This window comes from Myodes glareolus, chromosome 4 (genome assembly GCF_982192425.1).
Source record: "Myodes glareolus chromosome 4, mMyoGla1.1, whole genome shotgun sequence".
NCBI classification, from domain to species: domain Eukaryota; kingdom Metazoa; phylum Chordata; class Mammalia; order Rodentia; family Cricetidae; genus Myodes; species Myodes glareolus.
Genome location: NC_142029.1, coordinates 106,252,961 through 106,277,589, shown reverse-complemented (window position 1 = coordinate 106,277,589; position 24,629 = coordinate 106,252,961). Strand labels below are relative to the sequence as shown.

The 24,629-nt window shown below is 38.5% G+C and overlaps 1 protein-coding gene across 8 annotated transcripts; it reads left to right on the top strand.

The window, feature by feature from the left end:
• The first annotated feature begins 342 nt into the window (after positions 1 to 342).
• Positions 343 to 24,234, top strand: Znf317 (zinc finger protein 317). Of its 8 annotated transcripts, none has more exons than XM_048446377.3 (9): positions 343 to 582; positions 2,639 to 2,705; positions 9,908 to 9,968; positions 14,481 to 14,671; positions 15,639 to 15,732; positions 16,149 to 16,275; positions 17,161 to 17,256; positions 18,451 to 18,533; positions 19,937 to 24,234. In XM_048446377.3, exons 5-9 carry the CDS (start codon positions 15,721 to 15,723, stop codon positions 21,254 to 21,256), a joined length of 1,638 nt encoding a protein of 545 aa, XP_048302334.2. In that variant the 5' UTR covers positions 343 to 582; positions 2,639 to 2,705; positions 9,908 to 9,968; positions 14,481 to 14,671; positions 15,639 to 15,720; the 3' UTR covers positions 21,257 to 24,234. The 8 variants fall into 8 exon arrangements, with proteins under 8 accessions (XP_048302334.2, XP_048302332.2, XP_048302335.2 ...); XM_048446375.3 differs by lacking the exon at positions 15,639 to 15,732 and adding an exon at positions 15,499 to 15,638 and having other exon boundaries at positions 344 to 582; XM_048446378.3 differs by lacking the exons at positions 14,481 to 14,671; positions 15,639 to 15,732 and adding an exon at positions 15,499 to 15,638 and having other exon boundaries at positions 344 to 582.
• Positions 24,235 to 24,629: the final 395 nt, after the last annotated feature.

The window sequence follows — 24,629 nt, the reverse complement described above, 5'->3', positions numbered from 1 at the left end:
AGGTACAGATTATGAGTGAAAATCCGAGTTTGGTGATTGTATACACAATATTTAAAGTTGGAAAAATTACTGCTAGCAGGTTGATGTCTATAGGAAGAAGAAGCTGAGGACGGACGCATATAGCTCTGGGGCAATTAGAACTTGGTAAAATGTGCCCGATACACACACTCTGCTTGGGCATCCTTTCCATGGCTGTCAAACTCAGGAACTACATTTCCCATAAACCAATTCGGTTGCAAGTTTCTTCAATCAATTGGTTTCAACAGGAGATTTCCCAGTTCCTCTAGATGCAGGACGCGTCATAGGTATCGAATTTCATTTCCCAAAATGCACAACGTGAGGGTTTCACGTAATAAACGACTAATGAAGTTCCGCGAGATTTCGGAGGCGAAACTGAAGTCGGAGTCAGTAACCCAAGGAAGCGATTGACGTAAGACACGTGAGAGAATGTTTAGGGTTTTCTCCCATGTATATCTCTCGGAACCCTATTGTTCCCCGAAACGTTAGGGATCTTTTCTGTGAATTTCTTGCTTTTCCGCCTTAGCTGAGGATACTTCCGCTTCCTGGATTCCACTCAGTCGGGTAAGCACGGGTTTCATCACTTAACCCTTTAGCTCCCGGAAGCAGAGGTCAGTAGGTGTCAGGAATGAGGACACCAGAAACCTTAGGAGGCGCATGTCCTTTGGTCCCCATAGCTGGCGACTGAGAATTGGGATTTGAAAACTTCATAGGTGACAAAGGAAGGTTCTGTCGACCTGTTTTTAAAAATCCGTAGAGCATGACCCGGCAGTGGTGGTGCATGCCTTTAATCCCAGCACTCGGAGGCAGAGGCAGGCGGATCTCTGTGAGTTCGAAGCCAGCCTGGTCTACAAGAGCTAGTTCCAGGACAGGCCCCAAAGCTACAGAGAAACCCTGTATCGAGAAAACCAAAACAAACAAACAAAAATATTCGTAGAGCAAGGTGTTCAAGCGTGATAGAATGGCAGGAGTTGCTCTTAGCATGGGTTTTCTTTTTAAAATTGTCGTTTGAGAACACACTGTTTTTGTTAAACTTGCAGAATACTTTTTGTATGTTAAATCTTAAATTACTTTATGCGTTTGTTGGATGACAATCATGCAAATAAAGTTACTTGTCATTCGGTTTGATATACTGCCAATTTAACTCAAAAGTTAGCTCATTTAATACTGTAGTTACTTATGTTCTCCCTTCAGTTTTCCCCATGTTATATCCACCCTTTATCCTTTTACAATAGACATCCAAAAACGTCAATTTTCATACTCAAGTTTATAATTAAAAGGACAGCAACAAGTATATTCTCTGCAGAGGCCAAATTTTTGTTTGCAATCTAGCAGGTGACAACAGGATCCATAAACAATAAGCATGATTGTAGAGGTCAGTGGTAATGGTTGCACAATGATGAGTGTATTAGGTGCCAGTTAACTGTCCAGCTAAGTTAAAATAAAATGTTTATTTTTATATTATGAAAAATGTAAAAAGGTAACCAGTGAGTGACTTTACAAGCTAGACTATGATGGAGGTCATTAAACCTTAAAAGCTCATATGCTCTTGTTACAGTGCATGTCACTCTCCCTTGTGATTAACCATGTTGATTTTACTCTTCCCCAAAAACATATTGCCCTATTATGTACTTTCATAAAAATCATGTTGCTCATACTGATGCAAGCATGCCATTCTTGTAATTTAGAGATTTCCAAGTATCTTGTCCTCAGGAGGTTGTCTTCAGTTTTCAGCAGTGTTATATCTTATATTTTAAAATGAGATTATAAAATCCAAATACTGGATTTCTGTTTCTGAGGTTTGTTGAATCTGTATATAAATCTTCAGAATATTGGCATTTTATGCAACCTGACTATTAATAACTGAAAACTTTGACTTTGGGTGTCCAATTATATTTTCTTCAAACTGTTGTGCTTACTGAATTTGGCATCCACATTGTTGATAAAGATAGTTCTGCTACTTTAGTATGCTATTTTGGATGTTATTCATAGATAATTGTGTCATCTGAATAAAACAGTAGATATGTGTGCTTCCTTTGGGTTATACATACTTGCTATATTCTGATTTCTCTGGAGACTGGAAATATCGTTGATGAATTTGTATAGAAAATTCATAGGTGGTCCTGTTTCACTTCTGACTATAAATGCAATGAACTTCTTTGTGCTGGAATTTTTTACTTCTATGTTTATTTAGGTCAAAGAACTTGTCTTTCTGGTGGGGTTTTTCTAATTTTATTTATCTCTTTATTTATTTTGTCTATTGTTTCCTTTTTCTTCTTTTCTTTTTCTGATATATTGCTGTAGTCTTTTACCAACTATTTTCTTTTCTGTTCTTTTTTTCACACTGTCTTTCAGGTGCTGATAAATTTAAGTACCTTGTCTTAGCTAGTAAAATGATGGTAAGCTGAATGAATGAACAAATAACTGAGTTTTTGTTTGTTTGATTATTATTTTGTTGTTGTTGTTGAAAGAATAGTGAAATTAAGACAGATGACTTTCCAGTGGTACATTGAATTTGTATAGGTAACTAACTTATTTAGAAAGGACACATTGTCTTGATCTTTGAACTTCAGTTTTTTTGTGTGTATGTTTTATGATAACTTTTCTTTTTCTGTTTCAGGCTTATGCCAGTCATTCTCCTAAAATGAGGCAGAGGTTTTTCCTCCTCTAAATCTGGAGTATTTTAAGTAAGAATATCACCATTTATTGTGCATATTGATGCAACTTTATGATTTCAACACGGAAGAAGACGAAGCAGGAGAATCAGCGGTTCAGGCGCAGTGTAGACTGCATGCATATCTGTAGGCCACCCTGGGCTTCATGAGACCCTGTCTGATAAGAAGTGCAAATGGGTCTGTGAAATGGTTCATTGGGTCACATCACTTGCAGAGCAGGTCTGACTACACATGTCAAATCCCTGAGTACACATGTCAAATCCCTGAGTACACATGTCAAATCTCATCACTCCTTAAAGGAAAATGGAAGGCTAAGAAAGTGAAATGGGCTAGAAACGCACACACTTGTGTGTGTCTGTGTGTATCGGGGAAGGGTTACAACTGTTCTAGAAAACAGAGCACTGCAGAAATAACAGACAGACCCTTACTTAACAAGGTGAAAGGAGACAACTAATTCCTTTGCTTGTCCTGTGACCTTCATGTGTGTGCCCAGACACACATACACACATTTTTTTGTCTTAAAGTTATAATCTTATTTTGTAGCCTCCCAGTCTTCTGCTCCAGTGGCCTGAGTGCTGTGCTGGAGTTAAGGGGTTTTGCCATCATGCCCAGCTTGGGAAAACTTTATTTTATTAAAGCTATACTTAAGTTCTGGCAGACTGTATTGCATTCTTGTTTTATATTTTGTTATAATAAAAATTTCATAAGGAAGTTATTATTTCCATAAAATGTTTAAGCTGTGTAATCAAACTTTGTTCACAATCACTTATGTTTTAATGTGTTCTACATATTTCTAATATGTATATACTTAATCTTTATTATTATTATCATTATTATTATTTAAACAGGATCTCACAATGTAGTCCAGACTGGCTTCTGAAATTTATAATCTTCATGTTTCAACTTCTCTCTGTGCTGAGATTATAGAGTTGTGTGTACCACTCCTGGTTTAGATACTGTTTTTTTTTTTAACTTTTTAAACAAACATTAGAACTTTACTTAGACAATTCATTTTATACTATATATTTTCTGTTTCTTGGGTTTCTGACTTTTTGTCTCTTTTTTAATGGGAGGGACAGGGTCTTTGAAACCCAAGCTGGCCTTGAACTTTTCAGCTAGCTGAGAATGGCTTTGAACTCTCCTGATCCTTCTACCTCAACCTCTCAGTTGCTGTGATTACAGACCTGCTCTGGCTTCATTATTACTTTTCTTCCTTTAATGCTTGTAACACTATTTCATTTCCCCTGACTTAGCCTAGACAACTGTTACATCCCCCAAAATGGAAATACTGTTTGGGGGTTTTGTACATTGTTTTGTTTTGTTTCCTTTCATTTTGTTTTGAGACAGTATCTTATTTTGAAACTCTGGATGACATAGAACTCACTGTATAGATCAGGTAGGCCTCAAACTCAATGATGCCTACCTGTCTTTCCTTCCCTGGTGCTACAATTAAAGGTGTGCATCATCACGCTCTGTAAAGTATAGTCTCTTTCATATGTGTGTGTGTGTGTGTGTGCGCGCGCACGCATTTGTGTATATATATATATATATTTATATTTTATTTCTAAATATGATTATCATATATTATGACTCCTTTGATATGTGGGTTAATGTAGCAGTTTCTTCTGAATTTTATTCCTCCACATTTTGATGGAAATATATCTCACTCTTCCCTTTTAGCTCCTGGAACATGACCTAGATGGCAGCTGGGTATATTGATTTACTGAGAATGCAACTCATATTGTTTTGCCCTAGTCCAGGTCATAACAGAAAGAGAAATGGATTTGAATCATAGTAGAATTGAAGAAATGATAGCATACGGTCTTCTTCATTTCTTTGTGTATGCATGCATGAATAGCACTGATTGAAATAGGCCCAACAAGGGTAAACTTCAGTAAAAGTGCCCTTCTGTATTTAGTAGTTGCAATTAAATATGAATGCCCTGACACTGTTTTGTGCTTGCTTGGTAAACATTATGCCACTAAACTGTATCCTCAGATCTAAATTCTACTTTATTGGTTATTTGGGTAAATAAAATATACATAAATATATATTTTATATATAGAATATGTATCATGTGTTTGTCTTAGGTTTTTCATTGCTATGAAGAGACACTATGACCCTGGCAATTCTTACAAAGGAAACATTTAATTGAGTTGGCTTGCTTACAGTTTCGGAAATTCAGTTCATTTTCTTCATGGTGGGGAGCATGGTGGCATGCACGTAGATGTAGTACTGGAGGAATAGCTGAGACTCCTACATCTTGCCGGCAACAGGAGGTTGACTCACAGTCTGGGTGGTATCCTGAGTATAGGAAACATCCAAGCCTGCCCCCACAGTGACATACTTCCTCTAACAGGGCTGTACTCACTCCAACAAAGCCACACCTCCTAATATTGCCACTCCCTGTTTTGGGGACCAATTATCTTGAAACCACCAAAGAATTTATGTAATGTTTTTTATTTTCATGTTTTATTCTCATTGTATTGGGCTAAGAAGGGAAGTTTGAGTCATAGTTATAGATTTGTCTAATCTTTCAGACAAGATTAGGATCCAGTCTGAGATCACCGTTCTGCAAGGTTGACAGTAGCTGCAGGAGGCAGGGTTCCTGGGAGAAGGAAGGAAAGCAGGTGTACAGTTGACCATGGAGAATTGCTGTGCCAGGGTACCAGTTGGGATACTGGAAAATCCTCCACAGAGGCTACAGGTGGTAAGGCCCATAGTAGGTTCTGATAACGAATGGGATGCTGCAGTCTTAGTGGGACTGGTGATCATGAGCATCCTCACAGAATTCTTGTCCTTTGGTCTGTTTTCTGAGGTACTAGTCTGTATTTCTCCATAGAGACCAGAAAGGCTTGCTGCCTGATTTCTCCTTGGCTTTGCATCTCTGCTAATCTTTCAAACTTACCTGCTGTGGAAACAGTCTTTTACATCTCTCTTTCTAAACTCTCCCAAACACCCCTCCCCACTCCTTCAAATTCATGACCTATTTTTACATTAATTATTAGTGCTTAGCTATATGTATGTACATAGTATTCCTAAATATAACCTTCTCAGTCCATATGTTATTGGTATGTATGTTGTCAAGGATGACCATTTGGCACTAGACAACCAGCTGCTTTTCTCTTCCTTAGGGAGGGCCACCCCTGTGTCCCTGCTTTCCTCAATTGCCTGTGCATTGGTGTCATTCTTCAGCTCACATCTGAGCAGTCGTGATTGTGAGGCTTTATGTGTGTAGATTTTTGTATGCATAGGAAACATAATCTAGCAAGCTCCCTGATCTTCTGGCCATTACAATTCTGCCCAATCTTCCTAAATGTTCTCTGAGTCTTAGGTGCAGGAGTCTTTTATAGATGTATCTATTGGTTCTGGCCTCCGTAACTCTGTGTCTTATTGGTTGTGGTTTTCTGTGGTAGTCTCTGTTGCAAAGAGAAGTTCCCTTGATGACAGGGAGGACTAGACTTACATGTAAGTAAAAGCCTACATGTTTAGAAGCCAGTTAGGGATTATGCTTTTTTTTAGTGAAGTGGTAGTTATAGGTTCTCCAACATCCATGATTTCACTAGCACTGAGAAGCTAGTTAGGTTTCCAGTACCAGTAATGGTTTCCCTCTAGTGGAGCAAGTCTTAAGTTCATTTAGAATACTATTGGTTACTGTCAAAGTATGCAACTATTGCTCCATTAGGGTTATTGTACCATTCTGCTCTTGTGGAATATGCGTCATAGCTGAGTAGGACTATAGGTTGCTTCTCTCCCACCACAATTCTGTACAATGAAAGCTATCCTGAGGAAGGCACTAAGGTCAGGTCCAATTCAAGGGCCCCTGGACCCTTTGTCTCAAGTGTTTGGGACCTTCAGCAATGGGCTCTTATATTTGGGGAATGTCTTGGACAACCCTGGTCAACAACCCAAAAGAGAATTCCCCTTGTCTGGTATTAGGGTTTTGATTAGTGTAAGTAGGTGCAACATGAAACCACTTATCAAAATACAAAACAAAACTTGCTGGACTGCCTCAGACAGTGGAGGACAGCACCCAACTACCAAAGCTTGTTAGGTTTTATAAGGGTAGATGGCAGTGACAGAGGAGAGGTGTTTTTGAAACCTGGGACTGCCAGGTGTTTGGCATGGGGACTCTGTCACACAGTGGTTTTACTGAGAGTTGTAGTCAGGAGCATTCAGCCAACCTTTAAGGGCCTCTGAGAAAGTCTTTGGGTTTCTGTTTCCTGGCAAAACCACCTCAGGTTGTAACTGAATCATCGTTATTAACACTACCATTGGGGGAACCTGCTTTGTGACTTTAGGTGGTGTTTGGCTCTTGGAAGGCGCATATTCAGACCAGATGAGAAAAGTTCATTAAAAATGGCTACATTTACTTATACACAGACTATGTATGTGGACTATTGTTTTTAAAGGTAAACAGTTAATAGTATGATTTCTTGTGGCTTTTTCAGACATTGTTATTTTACCCCGCTTTCTTCATCTTCTGTATTTACCTCCCTCCCTGCTCCCTAAAAGTCCCTCTTTCTCATTTTGCCTGTCAAATAGATTGCTTGTATTCTGCTGTTCCCTTTTGCCCTCTGCCTACCTTCTTCTGTATTTACCATTTGCTCTTTCTCTAATTAGATCATTGTACACTGCTATTTACTCCTCTAATGCTCCCCACCTCCCTTTCTTGGCAATAGCTTGGTTTTACTTTCCAGGTTCCTGTAGTTACTATAGGGTATATACTCACATTTGAAGATTTGGAGCTAGGAACGTACAATGAGAAAGAACATGTGGTTTGTCTTTCTGGGTTTGGGTTTCCTTAATTCAATATAATATTTTCTAGCTCCATCCATTTACTTGTTCATGATTCATTTTTTGCTAAATAGTATTCTATAGTATATGTATATGTACCAGTTATACATTCATCAGTTATGGGACATCTAGGTTGTTTCCATATCCAAGCTATTGTGAATAAAGCAACATTGAATGACTAAACAGATATCTGTGGAGTTGGATGTCCACATTTCGGCATATGTCAAGGAGTGGAAAGATGATAAATTTTTAGCTTTTTGAGACTTCTCATTAATTTCCATAGTGACTACACCAATTTTCAGTCCCACCAACAGTGGATGATGGTCCTTTGTTCCTCACACTCCAACAAAAGGCATCTGCATGTGGACATCCAGTTTTACAGCACCATTTTTTGAAGACACTTTCTTTAACATCCTCTTTTGGAGTGCTTGTCAGATATTAGTGGCTGAAGCTATGTGTGCTCATGTTTGTGTCTTTGATACTGTTCCATTCATTTCCACATCTGATTTGGTGTTATAACTCTGTTATATATAACTCTGTTATACATAAGATTTGAAATTGCAATCCTACTAACATTGTTCCTTTTAGGCATCATTATTTGGGCTATCCTTTTGTGGTTCCATATGAATTTTATGATATTTTTAATTCTTTGAAGAACATTGGAAGGCTTTTGATTGGTATTGTATTGCCTCTGTAAGTAGCTTTTGATATAATGACCAGTTTCATAATGTTAACTCTACTAATCTATAAGCATAGGGTGTCTTTCCATTTTCTAATGTCTTTCTATCTTTCTTTAGAGGTGTAAAGGCTAGGTTTTTCTTATATACTTTATTTTCTTTTTTCTTTTTTTTAAAATATTTATTTATTATATATACAATATTCTGTCTGTGTGTGTGCCTGCAGGCCAAAAGAGGGCACCAGACCCCATTACAGATGGTTGTGAGCCACCATGTGGTTGCTGGGAATTGAACTCAGGACCTTTGGAAGAACAGGCAATGCTTTTAACCTCTGAGCCATCTCTCCAACCCCGATACTTTATTTTCTTTGAGGCTACTGTGAATGGGAGTATACCCATGGTCTCCTTCTCTGTATGTTTTCTGTCGGTATATAGAAAGGTATTAATTTGTTCCAGTTGATTCTTTATCCTGCCACATGCTGAATTTGTTTATCTTTTCTAGGAGTTTTCTGGTATAATTTTGGGAATCTCTAATCTATAATATCATATCACTGAAAAATAAAGATAGTGTGGTTTCTTCTTTCACTATTTATATCACTTATATTTTTTTTCTTGCCTATTCCTAGAGTATTTTGAGTACATTATTGGAAAGGAGTGTGGGTAGTGGATATCCCTATCTGGTTCCCGACTTCACTAGAGTTGCTTCTAGCTTTTCTCCACTTAAAGTGATGATTATCATAAATAATTTTTATTGTTTGTGGTAATTCTTTGTGACTACATTCTCTGGGACTTTTATCACGGAAAAATTATTTTTAACATGCCTGTTCTCTATTTGGTGAGATGACTATGTGATTTTTTTGTCTTTAAGTCCATTTATGTGGTTTATTACATTTCTTTGCTTAGAAGCCATCACATAAATATGATAGAATAATGCAAGTTTTCACAGGAGGGATTGATTGGAGGGAGAGGGGAAATAATGTAATAACTTCAAAAACCTAATTTTTAATTCTAATATTCAATTAAAATATATACCATCAGGGTATGCTTAAGTTGAACCAGTTTTTTTTTCAAGCATTTGTAGTCATTGTGAAAAATATCAAAACACTTTCTTCTAGGTTTTGAAATGTATAATTTTTTATTGCTATCTCTAGTTATCCTTCTGTGCAATAGCTTCTAATACTTTAAGTATTGAGATAAAATAAGTGACTGGAAGTCTAGCTCAGTAGGTAAGAGCACTTGGTATTACAGAAAACTTTCATTTGGTCCCCAACACTCTTGTGGCAACTTAGAACAGTTCCTCCAGTTCTAGCAGTATGAAACTGTTTTTGGATCTCAATAAGTATCAGGAACACACAACACATGCGTGCATGCAAGCAAAACATTCATACACATGAAAATCAATTAGTCGCCAGATAATGGTAGTGCACACCTGTAATCCCAGCTATTTGGAGGCAGCGGAAGACAGATATTTGTGAGTTCAAGGCCAGCCTGGTCTACAAGCGCTAGTTTCAGGACAGGAACTAAAACTACACAGAGAAACTCTGTCTAAAAAAAAAAGAAATGAGCCTCTTTTTTTTTGAGATGAAATAAAACCAAACTTAGCCCTTATTGTTTATTTCAGTGGTGGTCCATACATTCACAATAGACTACATTTCCCCATGTAACTTTTGAAGTTTTCTGCAATTTTAAACTGAAACTGGGAATTCCTTAAAGAGTAACTCCTCACTTGCTTTCTTCACAGATCTTGACAAAAGCATTCTGCTTTTTGACTTCATGAATCAGTCTGACTTCATGAACCTCATGTAAGTGAAATCACACATCTGCCCTTCTTTGCCTTGCTAATGTCTCTTTATATAATTGTTTTTTTACATATGTCATAGAATATCAGAAATTCTTTCCTTTTAAAGCTGGTTGATTTAACACATTTCCTTATTCACATCTGTTGCGTACTCTTGTAAGATGTTTGCTTCTCCTCTGTTTTCCTCTCTATCCCTGCCGTTTCTCTCTATATCTTCTCTCTTTCCTGCCTCTACTTCCTCAGTATCTAGAACTACACATACCTGAACTCTTCAAGGCTGTTGAAGACAGTCTTTATGATTGCATTCTTGGTGTCATATACTTGGTGCTTAATTCATCCTTAAAACGGTGGTTTTTTTTTAACTAAAAAACCATTTTTGTGTCTGTAATAAAAATAAAAATCAACTTACTTTTCAAATAAGAGTCTTCTAAACAGTGATCATAAAGGTTCCTTAGTATTGAATTGCTTTTTGCCCTTATTGAAAATTTGTTGTCAGACAATTATGGCACACACCTTTAATCCCAGCACTCAGGAGGCAGATCTCTGTAAGTTCGAAGGCCAGCCTAGTCCTGTAGACTAGGATAGCCAGGGCTGTTACACAAACAAACCTTGTCTCATAAAAGAATTTTAAAAAAGTCTACACATGCCAAATTTCTTTCTAGCCCTCTTCTGTTCCTTTGACTTCCCTGTGTGTATACTTTAGTCATTTTCCATATTGTAGAAGACTATTATTGTAAATCTTCTTAGTTTTCCTACATCTTTTTTTTATTCTTTATGAGCATCAAGACCCCAAGTTTTTTTTTCCGTTAGACTTGTTTATTCAAGTATCCGAAAACACTCTTTCCACTTCCTCCCCCCCTCCCCATATCCTCCCGCTCCTCCCACTCCCTCTCCTCCTCCCTCACCATTCCCAAGAGCAGTCAGGGTTTCCTGCCCTGTGGGAAATCCAAGTTCCTCCCCCCTCCTTCCAGGTCCAGGAAGGTGAGCATCCAAACAGGCCAGGATCCCAAAAAGCCAGTCCATGTAGACGAAACAAGACCCAGTGCCATTGTCAATGGCTTCTCAGTCTTCATTTGGACCTTGGGGGCTCAGTCAGCCCCCATGTCAGCCACATTCAGAGAATCCGGATTGATCACATGCTCGTTCAGTCCCAGTCCAGCTGGCCTTGGTGAGCTCTCATTCAATCAGTCCCCTTGTATCAGTGGGTGAACGTACCCCTCGCGGTCCTGACTTCCAGTGCTCCAATGTGGGTCTCCGTCTCTATCTCCATCCATAGTCGGATGAAGGCCCCCTCTGATTTTGCTTTCCTTGCTCCCGATCTCCCTTCCTCTGTTTCTCATTTGGACCTAGGGAGTTAAGTCCAGTGTTCCAATATGTGTCTCTGTCTCTATCTCCATCCATCGCCATATGAAGGTTCTCTCTGGATAGAACTTCTCAGCACTGCAGCAGGGATAGTTGGTATTTCCAGTACCCAGGAGACCAGTTTTCCTACATCTTAACATTGTTATGAATTTTCTGCAGTCTTTTTTAACAATCAGATTTACTATTACCTTCTCCCTACTTTTTTTCATTTTCTGTTGGTCATCTACTGCTGTCTCTGAGGTCTACCCTTAAGAGTGATTTGTTTCTACAGAGAGACTCCATTAGAGAAAACTAATTTTGCTTATAGGAACAGTTGTCAATTGAAGATAGCTTCTGAGTTAGGAATGGAACTTGTGTCTGCTTTCCTTCTTAATGCTGAGACCCCATCCAACTCAGATCCATATAGACCCAATTAATGCTACCATAGTCTCTGAGTTCTTATGTGCATTGGTCCTGCAATGTTTAGAAGACCTTGTTTCCTTGGTCTCCTCCATCCCCTCTGGCACTTACAGTCTTTTCACCTCCTCTTCCACAGGGTTCCCTCAGGCCTGGTGGGAGGATTTGTTGAAGATACCCCATTTAGGATTGGGTTTTCCAAAATCACTCAGTTTCTGCACATTGTTTGTCTGTGGATGTGTTTATTTGTTCCTGTCTACAACAAACAGGAAGAAGCTTCTCTGATGATGGCTGAGCAGACCATCTGATCTATGATTAGAACAGAATGTCCTTAGAAGTCATTTTAGTGTTACATTCCTTTAGAAGAATAGTATTTGGTGTTCTGTTAGGTCCCTCGCTTGTATAATTTCAGGTTCTTAGTCACTTGATCAGTTTCATGGATGTATCCCATCTCATAGAGTGATTTTTTTAATTTCAGTCATTTACTGCTTGGTCACTCCCATAAGTTTTGTACCACTATTGTGCTAGTACAACTTGCACACAGCACATCATTGTAGTTCAAAGAATTAGTAGGTAAGTTGGTGTTTACCTGTCTTACTTGCTAGCATGCAGAATATATCTAATACCATGAACACTAGTCAGTAGGGGTTAAGGCTCTAGTTAGACACCTGCTCAACAACTTCTTGTTTAATGAGTTACTTGGGTGTTGTCCTCAGCAATGGAACCTCACCCTGGATTGTTTAGGTATTTCCATGGGGTCTCTTTGGCCAAACGCTCAATTACATGTAACCCATTCTCAGCACTGGAAGCTTCATTTGTTGATGAGAAATGTCCAGTTGAGGTTCCATCTGTCCCATTATTTGGTGATTACTTTTAGATCACCTTCATATTTGTATATATTTTAGATAACTTCTACTGTATTGAGTGACCCTTTAATGGCCTTTAGTTTTAACTGTCCCTCCTCATATTTTCTCCTTCACATCTTTCTGCCTCCCCCTCACCATTTGATCCTCCTGTTCTAGACCTACCCCCAATCTGTCCATGACCATCTATTTTTTCCCTTAATTGGAAAGATCCATTCCTCCCCATTAGTCCCTGGCTCTATATCTCATTTCTGTACTTATGTGGATTGTGGATTATTGCCTGCTTATCAAATATTTAGCAGTTAATAAATAAGTTTGTCCACTTATAAGCGAATACATACAATATTTGTCTTTTTGAGTCTAGGTTTCCTCATTCGGGATGACTTGTTCTAGCTCTATCCATTTACTTGCAAAATTCATTATTTTATTTTTTTTAACCAGCTGAGAAGTATTCCATAGTGTAAATGTACCATGCTTTCTTTGTCCATTCTTCTGTTGAGGAATGTCTAGACTGTTTCAATTTATGGCTATTAGGAATAGAGCAGAAATGGATATGGTTAAACACGTGTCTCTCGAATAGGATGAAACAACCTTTGGGTATATGCCCAGGAATGGTGTAAGTGGATCTTGAGGTAGATGTATTCTTAGCTTCCTGAGGAACTGCATTGATTTCCATCATAGCTATATAAACTTGCATTCCCACCAACAATGGATGAATGTTTCACTTACTCCACATCCTCACCAGCATGAGTAGTCATTTGTCTTGGCCATTCTGGCTGGTGTATGATGAACTCTCAATGTTGTACTGATTTGCCTTTCCCTAGTGACGAATAATGTTGAACATTCTTTAAGGGATCCTCAGCCGTTTGTGTGTCCTCTTTTGAGAATGGGTACTCTGGGGATCAGTACCACATTTTTAAATTGAGTTTTTTATTTTTTTTGATGTCCAGTTTTCTTTTTTAGTTCTTTATATATATTTAGATATTAGCTCTTTGTCAGAAGTATAGTTGGAAAAAATCTTTTCCCATTCTGTGAGCTGCTACTTCCTCCAAACGATGGTGTTGTTGACCATACAAAAGCTTTTCAGTTTCACAACATCTGAGTTATTAATTGTTCTTAATGCTTCTGCTATTGTTATGTTCAGAAAATCTTCCTCTGTGCCAAATGAATACAGAACTATTCCCCACATTCTCTTCCCTCAGATTCAGTCTATCTGGTCTTATGTTGTAGTCTTTGATCCATTTGGACTTAAGTTTTATGCAAGGTGGAAAGTATTTATCTATTTGGATTCTTCTGTATGCAGCCATCCAGTTTGACCAGCACCATTTGTTGAAGATGCTATCTTTTCTCCCAAAGTGTGTTTCTGGCTTTTTTTTTAATAAAAAGATCAAGTGTCCATTGGTATGTGGACTTGTCTCTGTGTTAAATGTGATCCAAATTATCAGTATGTCTGTTTTTATGGCAAACCATGCTGTTTTTATTAGTATAGTTTTGTAGTACAATTTACCTTATTCAGAATTATGTGTGTGTATATAGTTATAAAAGATATTGTTTCCCTGATTTCTTTCACAGTCCATTTGTATTTGCTCATTGGAAGAGTTCTGATTTTTATGTAGTAATTTTGTATCCTGTAACTTCACTGAAAGTATTCCTGGTGGAATTTTTAGGATCACATTTATATATAATCCTATCATCTGTGGTTAAAAGTCCCTTAACTCCTTCTTTTTCTGTTTGTATTCCCTTGTTCTCCTTTATTTATATTATTGTTCTAACTAAGACTTCAAGTTCTGTATTGAATAGGTATGGAGAAAGTGGGCAGTCTTGTCTTGTTCCTGATGTTAGTGGAAATGCTTTGAGTTTCTCTATTTAGGTTAATTTGGCCCACTATTTGACAGCTTATGGGTCAAGAAATGTCAAGAAAAAAAATTCAGAGTTCTCCTCACTAAGTAAGAGAGATAGCCTTTGAAGTCGCCCTGGGATCAGTTGTCACCTTTGAAAAGCAGTGACTCCTCACATATGCCTGCATTCAGCTAAGGTGGCCTGTGCCCATAAACGATGGCTACACTTGGTCTGTCTCCCACACTTGGTAAGTTCTTTTGTTCCTGTCCTCAGTAAATGAGCATGTCTCTTTTCATGCGTAAGATAGAGGAGATATGGCTATATAAACTGTTGATGCTGATTCCTGAGCTGAATGATAGTAGTACATATGACTGATTATAGGCATGTGTGGGTTTGGAACAAAGAAGAGCGTGCATATAGTTTACATATATAATGAGGAAGATAGAGGTGAAAATTGACCCCATGATCTATTGTTTTGATAAATTTGAGAAAGGCAGTAACTTTACCTCTTGGGACTTCCTCACTCAGAAAATGAGACTATGTAGAGGTTGAATATCCCTAATCTGAAAATCCCAAATCTGAAACTTTGTGAGGATAGCTAAGATACCACTTGTGAAAAATTCTATACCTTATCTCAAGTGACAGGTTGGAGTTCAACTAGCTGTGTGGGAAAAGTACCTAAAATAGCTATGTTCTATGTTGGGAAAGTATCTAAAATGATCTTCAGCTATGTGCATAACTGTGAAGCATAAATGAATCTTTTGTTTAAACATCTCATCCAAGGATCCATTATTATATTTATGGAAAAATGCCAAAACTATAAAAAAAAGTACCTGAATTAAAACATGGCCCTAAGCAACTCATGTGCAGAATGCATTGCTGCTTGTGGTTGTGTATCACCAACAACCTCTTCTCCATCTTTGTTTGTGAATAAGCAGGGGAGTGCATGGGGATGGGGTGGGTTCTCTCTCTCTCTCTCTCTCTCTCTCTCTCTCTCTCTCTCTCTGTCTGTGTGTGTTGAGTATGCTCACTAGAAGGCAGATGAATTTAAAGGATTTTATTTCCTTGTCTTAGTTATACCCTCTCAGAGCTCTGCAGGTAGCCAAGAATCAGAACTTCCTCTTCCTTCAAAATACCATTCTTGTCAGCAGAATTCGGGTTTGTTTGCTTGCTGTGCTCCAGAGCCGAATACACCGACTCGTGTTTCTTTTCAGGTACATAAGACCTCAAGGCCCAAGGGTAGGACAAGTACAGTTTAGGATACCCTGCCATCACCATTGCATGGATTTCTTTTAGATGCTCATTCAGGTCAGTGAATGCCTGATCAAGGACTAGGACAATAAGGAAAGTTAGATGGTTGTAATCATTAGGGAAGTTAAAAGAAGTGGATTATGTAGCAGAGGTTCCTCTCATGTTTGCATAGTGCTCAGAATCAGTTGTAAGACAGAAAGTAAGTAAAGCTACAAGCTGTCAGCCACCCTAGAGGTAGAAAGCAATTTTCTTCTTGTCGGTTGTACTTGAAGCAGTGAGACAGATTCCAGTCTTCTCAGAGGGAACAGACACTGTCTGGGAATATTTATCTAATACACATACAGAAACCTTTAGCAGACCATATCTTGATTTCACATGTCAAATCTTCCATCCCCGTGTTCTGCCTCTGTTGTCTTCCAGGGAGAACACTGACTTCCTGGTTTCTCACTGACTTTGAATGTATTGTATTCTAGGAGTCTGTGACATTCCAAGATATTGCTGTGGACTTTACTGAGAAAGAGTGGCCCCTGTTGGATTCTTTCCAGAGAAAACTATACAAAGATGTAATGCTGGAGAATTATAGCAACCTGACGTCCCTGGGTAAGGCTACCATTGTTCACACACCTGTTTAGGGATAAGATGTTTCACCTAGTACTTGCCTTGACCCAAGACATAGGTGGGGTTTGTAGCAAAGTTAAGAACAAGCAGAACTGGTACCCAACCTTGTAAGTTTCTCTAGTAGGAGGACCTGTCCATTACAATGAGATTGGAGGTCTTCAAGTATGTGACTGAGTTTAACCAAAATTTCTAAGGTAAGTGGTCCCATTCTTGTTGACGGAGAAGGGTCAATGAGTAAGGGAATGTACTGTATCATATTGTGACCTGAGTTCAAATTCTTAGCAGCCATACGCAAAGTTGGATGTCATTGCAGATAACATGTAAAAATTCCACAGATATGGGAGGTGAAGGCAAGATATTTGCTAGAGATTATTGGACAACAGCCTAGCTCCAAGTTCAATAAGAGACCCTTTCTCCAGGGAATGAAGTAGTATGATATATTGGGATGCCCAATGACCTCATATGGCCTCTGAACATGGACAGGCACACACACAGAAAAATTAATTTATTAAAATTAGCAAAATTTAAAATTGTAAAACTTTATTTTTAAAACTTTTCATTCTTGTTTGGGGTTGTAGTTCAGTGGTAGAGTGATTTTTCTAGTTAATGGTCCATTCCTAGCACTTAAAGCAACAACAACAAAAAACACATTCTTTTGAAAGCAAATGTAAAAGTATGAGTGGATTTGGCTTTTATGGAAGATTTTCTTCTGCATTCCTTAAAAATGTGACATCATCATCTTGCGGCTCATAAGTCTGTCATGTCCACCTTCAGAAAACTCTGAAGACCAAATTATTTACCCTAGTATAATGGAAGGGTTGTCCTCTGCACAGTCCCCCTTCCATATGTCTCTTTCCTGGTGAGTAGGGTATCAAGTTGGCAAACCCAGCCTCATCTCACATCTGGAACAAGAAGAGGAGCTGAGGATGGAGGAGAGAAACATTCAATGGGGTACTTCTCTGGGTGAGTAAACACAAGACATTTGGCTATCAGCTCTTCAGTGATTGGAGTGGAGGGAATATATTGTTGCTTTCCTGTTTCTGTTAGAAAATAACCTGGAAGATTATTTATCCTACATATGTAACAAATCAGGAACATGGTGCCATCATCCTGGTACCAGCTGTATTATATAAAACATGACAGATTGTCTTTGTGTAGCAGGCACAAAGTAACTTAAGGGAAAAAAGTTTATTTGGTGACAGTTTCAAGGCTCAGTCCATCATGGCAAGAATCACCTGGCAACAGTAACTGATCCCTTAGTATTTGACTTCTGGAAGTAGAGAGAGATAAATGATGTACTCAGCTCATTTTGTCCTTTTTATTCAATCTGTGCCTCCACCTCCACCTAGCCTATGGCACGCTGCTGCCCACATTTAGAGTGGGTCCTCAGTTAAAATTTACTTAGAATCACTCTCATAGATACACCCAGTGTATGTTTCCACGGTCAGACTAAATCCAGGCAAGTTAATAATGAAATTATCCTTGACAGCATGGTAGCATAACCATAGTCAAAACAAATATCCCATTGTAAAATAGGAAGCAAGAGCTAGAAGAGACCATGTTGGTGTCATTTAACTGTCACTGTTTGTCTCGTGTTTTTCTAGACAGAGTCTCACTGTAGGCCAAACTAGCCTTGAACTCCTGATTCTCCTGCCCCAGCCTCCTGAATGCTGGTGTCACATGCATAGGTTACCATATCTACCTTTATGAGACAGCCTTCTCTTATAGGACGTCATTAACTTTCTAAGACCAACTTGGTTCCATCTAAGAACAGTGTAATCAGTGGCCTATTACTTCACAATAGGCCCCACCCCTTTAAAGGTTCTGCAACTTCAAAGTCACTGTCCTGAGGCCAACTCTAATACATAGACCACTGAACAAATACGTTCAAAACATTAACATGGAAGCACATTTAATAATGCTAAGAAATAAGGAAGTGTTCTTTGTCTTACTATCTATCTGTTTCTTTTGACATGTAGTTTCATCTCTGTGTTCCTTTGAATCTGGCATTTATTAGCATTTTATTTATTTTTATGTTCTTACCTTGTGCCTGTCTTTCCTGGTATGTTGTTAGAATTTACAAAGAAGTCTACTTTTCATTCCTATCATCTCACTTTTTCTGAATGAGCCAGGTTATCCAGTTTTGTTTTCTTTCAGATTCGGGAACTCCATCTCAAATAAAGTGGTCCATTGTTATGGAAGATATTTTTGGTGAGAAAACATCTAATGGAGTGATATTGGTAAGATTTTCTTAGAATATTTTTTTGTCTTTCTTGAGAAGCCCAAGGCAGCCACTAGTCAGCTCACCGAAGAATCAGTCAAGTGACCTACTCTAAAGGAAACAGGAGTTCCACAGTGCCAAGCTACAGTTGTAACTTAGTACTGAGTTCCATTGAGCTGATTCCACTGAAGTCTCTGTGAATACTAAGTTCTAAGAGTGCTTAGTTTCTTTGTATAAAATGTCACAGCATAGACTGCATACAGCCTGTACATATCTTACCATATGGTCTACATTATTGTTAGATTACCTATATCACCTTATACAGTGTGGTATGTAAAATGTGTAAATAACTTTATTACTATATTGTCTAGATAATGACGGAAGTTTATGTGTGTTCAGTATTAATATAGTTACATTTGTCTTTAAATAGTCTGAGTCTGGGGTTGCCAAAATCTTGATATTGAACTCATTGATACATAAATGAGATCCATTGAATTGTCAATTTAGGCAGGATCCCAAATCTAGCCCCAGACTCTTTCATTTAGAGTTCAGATAAGTAAATATTTCTATAACATATGATGGAGATTAATTTGGTTTTAAGTACTGAACAAAATTTGCTTGCGAAAAAAGCTTTATAGGGTACCACATATGAAGTTTTATGCTACAGTAGCCACATTCCCTGCTTTTATTTTTTAACTAAGACAAGATCTTGTTGTTTAACCCAGGCTGGCTGGGTACACAAAGTTCTTGTGCTTTAACCTTCTGAATTGGGGGTACAGTTGAGTGCCACCACCACTTCAAGCCTCCTTTTATCTTTGATAAAGCTTAAATGAAAGACATCTTTGGTCATTCGATTTGTTTGGGCACTATTGCTGTGATAAAACGCCATGACCAAAAGCAGTTTGTGAAGGAAAGGGTTAGTTAGCTTACACTTCCACATTCATAGTCTGTCACTGAAGGACAGAACAGGAACTCAAAACAGGAAGACAGAAACTGATGGCAGAAGTTATGGAGTGGCTCTGCTTACTGGCTTACTCTCCAAGGCTTGCTTAGCCCGCCTTTTTAAAGAACCAAAGACCATCAACCCAGGGATGGCACCACTAAGATCGGCAGGCTCTTCTCCATTGATCACTAATTAAGAAAATATCCTACAGTCTTGCCTATAACCTCATCTTATGGAAACAGTTTCTTAACTGAGGTTTCTCAGTTTATAAAACTATTCAACACTGTCATAGTAATATGTTTCTATTGGTGCTAATTTATTTAGAGATAATATTTAAAGAGACTGGACCTATACACTTACGTTAAAGCCCATACTCTGTATTTACTAGGCCTTTAGTTTAAACATCAGCACCAAAAACATAAAATGAAATAAGGGGTGCTATAAAATGCTAAAGTCAGCTCTCGTCTCTTAACCAACAGGAAAAATCTCATCTTTTGGAGAAATCATCTGATTTCGCCCATTTACTTGATATCTTCAGTATTGGCCCTCACTTAAGTCAGCCAGTTGGAAGGCCCATAAGCAAGAGGCCCTGTCACCACCACAGCTGTGGAGTTACTTTCAAGAAGAGGACTCACCTGCCGCAGCACATGAGCATGTATGGAGGGAGAAAAGTGCATGAGTGTCACCAATGCCAGAAAGCCTTCACCACCAGCGCATCTCTTACAAGGCATCGTAGGATTCACACTGGGGAGAAGCCTTATGAATGCAGCAACTGTGGCAAAGCCTTCAATGACCCCTCAGCTCTAAGGAGCCATGCAAGAACTCACCTGAAAGAGAAGCCCTTTGACTGTAGTCAGTGTGGTAATGCCTTCCGGACTCTCTCTGCTCTGAAGATACACATGAGAGTTCACACTGGTGAAAGACCCTACAAATGTGATAAGTGCAGCAAAGCCTATGGCAGGAGCTGCCACCTCATAGCCCACAAGCGGACACACACTGGGGAGAGGCCCTATGAGTGTCAGGACTGCGGAAAAGCCTTTCAGCACCCCTCCCACCTGAAGGAGCATGTCCGGAACCATACTGGGGAAAAGCCTTATGAGTGTACACAGTGCGACAAAGCCTTCCGGTGGAAGTCCAACTTCAATTTGCATAAGAAGAACCACATGGTCGAGAAAAGCTATGAGTGCAAAGAATGTGGGAAGTCCTTCAGTGACCTCCTATCAAGGAGGAAACACATGAGGATTCATATTGTAAAGAAACCAGTTGAGTGTTGCCAGTGTGGGAAAACCTTCCGAAACCAGTCTATCCTGAAGACACACATGAACTCTCACACTGGGGAGAAACCTTATGGCTGTGATCTCTGTGGAAAAGCCTTCAGTGCAAGTTCCAACCTCACTGCACACAGAAAGATACACACTCAAGAGAGACACTATGAATGCCCTTCCTGTGGAAAGGTCTTTGGTGATTACCTGTCACGGAGGAGGCATATGAGCATTCATCTTGTCAAGAAGCGTGTGGAATGTCGTCAGTGTGGAAAAGCTTTCAGAAACCAATCCACCCTGAAGACTCACATGAGAAGCCACACAGGCGAGAAGCCTTATGAATGTGACCACTGTGGGAAAGCCTTCAGCATAGGTTCCAACCTTAATGTACACCGAAGGATTCATACTGGGGAAAAGCCCTATGAATGCCTTGTTTGTGGAAAAACCTTCAGTGACCATTCATCCCTTAGGAGTCATATGAAAACCCACCGGGGAGAGAAGCTCTTTGCCCCATCCATGTGGAAAAGGCTTCAGTGAGTACTCAGGTGTAAAGGAAACCTGACAGGTTTAAGAAGTCACAAATCTTTCATGAACTCTCCACATAAATCGCAAAAGGTGACATGGATTGGGATAAATCCAGTTTGTGTAAAAATTGAGAAGACTTGACTTGGTATTCAACACTTGTGATCTCTGTGAGAAAACAGGGAATGGGAAATTTTTTGTATAGAGTATCAAGAAATTTTCAGCATAGTTCATAATCTGAAACTTATGAGAATTTAGGAGAAACTTGAGCGTTTAGTGATAAAATCAGCAAAAGTTAAGGGCACTCCAGAGTGAATCTTTATCAATCCAGTAACTAGGGAAATCTTTCCTCATCTCACATTTGTTCTCTAGGTAAGAAATCAGAGTAAAGACATTGACAGAGTATTTGTCAATGTCTGGATAGATTTTTGGTTTGATAATATGGAGAGAGGTACGGCAGGCATATAGAAAGATGACATCAGGATACGATGATATCATTGTGCCAGATAGCCTACAAATACACGAAAGTCATCCATGTCAAAGAATTATGTGTAATACTATGCTATAATCGTGCTGAATTTGAGGTTATCCTCAATTATTATGACCTCTATAAACACTCAGATTTGAAGAAATTTTTGCAGCTTCTTAACAGAAAAGAGAAATACAATTCAGTTCTTTCTGAAAATGTGTGAGAACATACACTTCTAACTCTCTGTGAAAATGTTTTTAGCCACAGTCTTCTGTGTCTGAATGTAGAACTGTATTTACAAGACTTTCATAATGACAAGATAATGATCTTTTTATTTTTAGAGTTATGATCCTCTGAGTAACTCTTAAGCCCCATCACAAATGATATGTAGATACTCTTTTCTTTGGGAAACTTAACCTGATCAGTGGCATATTTAGAACTCTGTTATGCTGTGTATTGGGTAATATGGGCATTTTTGGTACCTGTGTCAAATGCATTGTGATTAAAGTGTAGAGCTTCCTAATGAAGGTCCTTTGGTTGCTTGTGACTTCTGTCAGGAAGAGTAACAGACTTCTAGCTACTTCCCCAGTATGCATTTTAAACTCCTATAGCAGAAGAATCACAGTTTTATTTGATGAGTAAATGGTGCTACTTTAAGAAATCTTTTGCAGTTTTTCTTGCAACTAGTACTTTCTACATTCAGTTTTGTTTTGTTTTGTTTGTTTTTTTGTTTTTGTTTTGTTTTCAAGACAGGGTTTCTCTGTAACTTTGGAGACTGTCCTGGAACTCACTCTTGTAGACTAGGCTGGTTTCAAACTCAGAGAGATCTGTCTGCCTCCAAAGTGCTGGGATTAAAGGCATGCGCCACCACCACCCGGCAGTATTCCCCGCATTCTATGACCCTGAACATTGATAAACAGAGGTCTTTGACTTTTTTGAGAAAAAAATCTTAGAGAAAAAAAACGGACTTTTTCTTTTAAAATTCATGTGTGACCCTCAAGATGAAAACTACAGTCTAAAGAGGACACTCTAGAAGACTCACAGTAATCCCAGTCTGTACTGTGACTTCTGAAATACATTACAGTGGTGCTCAGTTTATTGCTCCTAGACTTTCTATTGCCTGAGAAAGCAATAAAATTCATTACAAGTTTACAACGGGATGGATATTTGTTTCCCTGTTGGCTTTACTGGTTGGAAGTGAGTTTTCTACCCTCTTGGTTGCTGACCAGAAACCATACCATGTTATGTGAAAAGTTAATCACTGCTACTTTCATGTAAGGTTTTAGTGAGTACTCTTCGAAATTTTAGATACAAACTTTTAAGTACTTTAAGTCAAGTATTCATGTGGCATTACTGATGTGTTATGCTTTTGATAGCTGTGTATAGATTCACTTCAGGGTACTATAGTAGTGCATCCCTATAAACCTATTATACAGTCAAAAATTAAGTCATTCCATCATTAGATCCAGATCCCTGCAACAGTGGAGTGAAGTCCTGTTATTTCTGTTTTAAATTTGTAAACTTGAAAATCTTAAATGGACCTCGCAGATAACGGTTTTCATAAAACCCCAAAGAAGAAAATATCAGCATTTCCATGTCACATCTTTGGCATCTGAGACAAGAAGTTTGGGTTCCTAAAACCCACTTGTTAGCAAATATTTCTTAGGATTTAAACCCTAATGCCTGCCTCTTTTATGATAGTATTATTCTTTAATACCTAAGACTGAAAGATAGTTATTCAAAATTCTTACTGTGGTGAAGCTTTCCTTGTAGGTGGTGCTAGGACACCTGATGCATTTATTGCTCTATATCAGGTAATATCAGCTAAAAAGAAAATGTTACATATGGTGCTGAGAGGCAATATGGAGCTTATGTAGCACTTGGGATTAGAAAAAAATAAAAATGCTTGAGCAGAGGTGTGGTAACTGTGTGCCTTATAATCTAAAGAACAGAATCCTTGGCAGTTCAAAACCATGAGTACTATTCTTGGCCTAGTTACTCAATAGCCAAGGCCTAGTATGAACAGAAAAAGCTTGTGGGAAAAACAAAAACAAAAACAAACAAACAAACAAAAAAACAAAACCTGTGGTTAAAGATGGTGTTAAAGTGTACCAGGAACCAGGCCTAAAAGACTGCCTGAAATTACAGAGGATTGTAAGCAGTTACGTGAGTTCTAGGTACCAAAGGCAGACCATTTGCAAGAGCAACCCATTTTAACAGCTGAGCCATCTCACCAGTTCTGCCAAGTCATATCTGTAGTGATGGTTAAAAATACACTATGTATATTTTAAAACAAGTTTTATAAATACACACAGGAAATCACTCAGTTCCAGAGTCTGAAACTGAGTTAATCATTACATGAACAACCTGTGTAGTCACCAGAACAAGAATCTTTTTTTGCTACCTCCAATTAGAAGTGCTCAGATTTCCTTAGTTTTCTTTAATGTTTATATCATACATGATGTTTTATTTCCCATTACTTACGTTTACTTTGTATGAGAATTAAACCTATATCTTAATTATATAGCATTCACTGTGTTCTTTTATGTTTTAGTTTTTTAACATTGCTTCTTTAAGGTTTTCCATAAATATTACTCTGTTGAGATAACTTGCTTGACAACATTCTCCATATGCAGATTTTATTGTGTAGCTATGTTGACTAGTACTGCTGGTAGCAGAGACAGTGTGCAGCCTTGCTTTTTCTAAGTGGGAAATGTCTCTAATATTTTCCATTAATTGTGGTAGCACTTTTTAGGACCGAGACATTTAGTTTCATCCTCCCAAGTAACCCCTGCCTCTTATTCTTACTCTACAAGGCATCTGATAACCCTATTTAAGAAACTTATTAGACAGTCTCATCAGCTACTTGGGTCTGTGTGATACCAGATGCTCACTGTGAAGGGAGTGTTCACACTGTTT

What these genes read in the sequence shown, in the direction of transcription:
- Znf317 (XM_048446375.3), top strand. Translation starts at nt 14,641, where the DNA reads ATGGCTACACTTGGTCTGTCTCCCACACTTG. An exon ending in TGGTCTGTCTCCCACACTTG is followed by an intron (nt 14,672 to 15,498) that starts GTAAGTTCTTTT and finishes TCCTTGTCTTAG; the next exon opens with TTATACCCTCTCAGAGCTCT. An exon ending in CATCTAATGGAGTGATATTG is followed by an intron (nt 18,534 to 19,936) that starts GTAAGATTTTCT and finishes CTTAACCAACAG; the next exon opens with GAAAAATCTCATCTTTTGGA.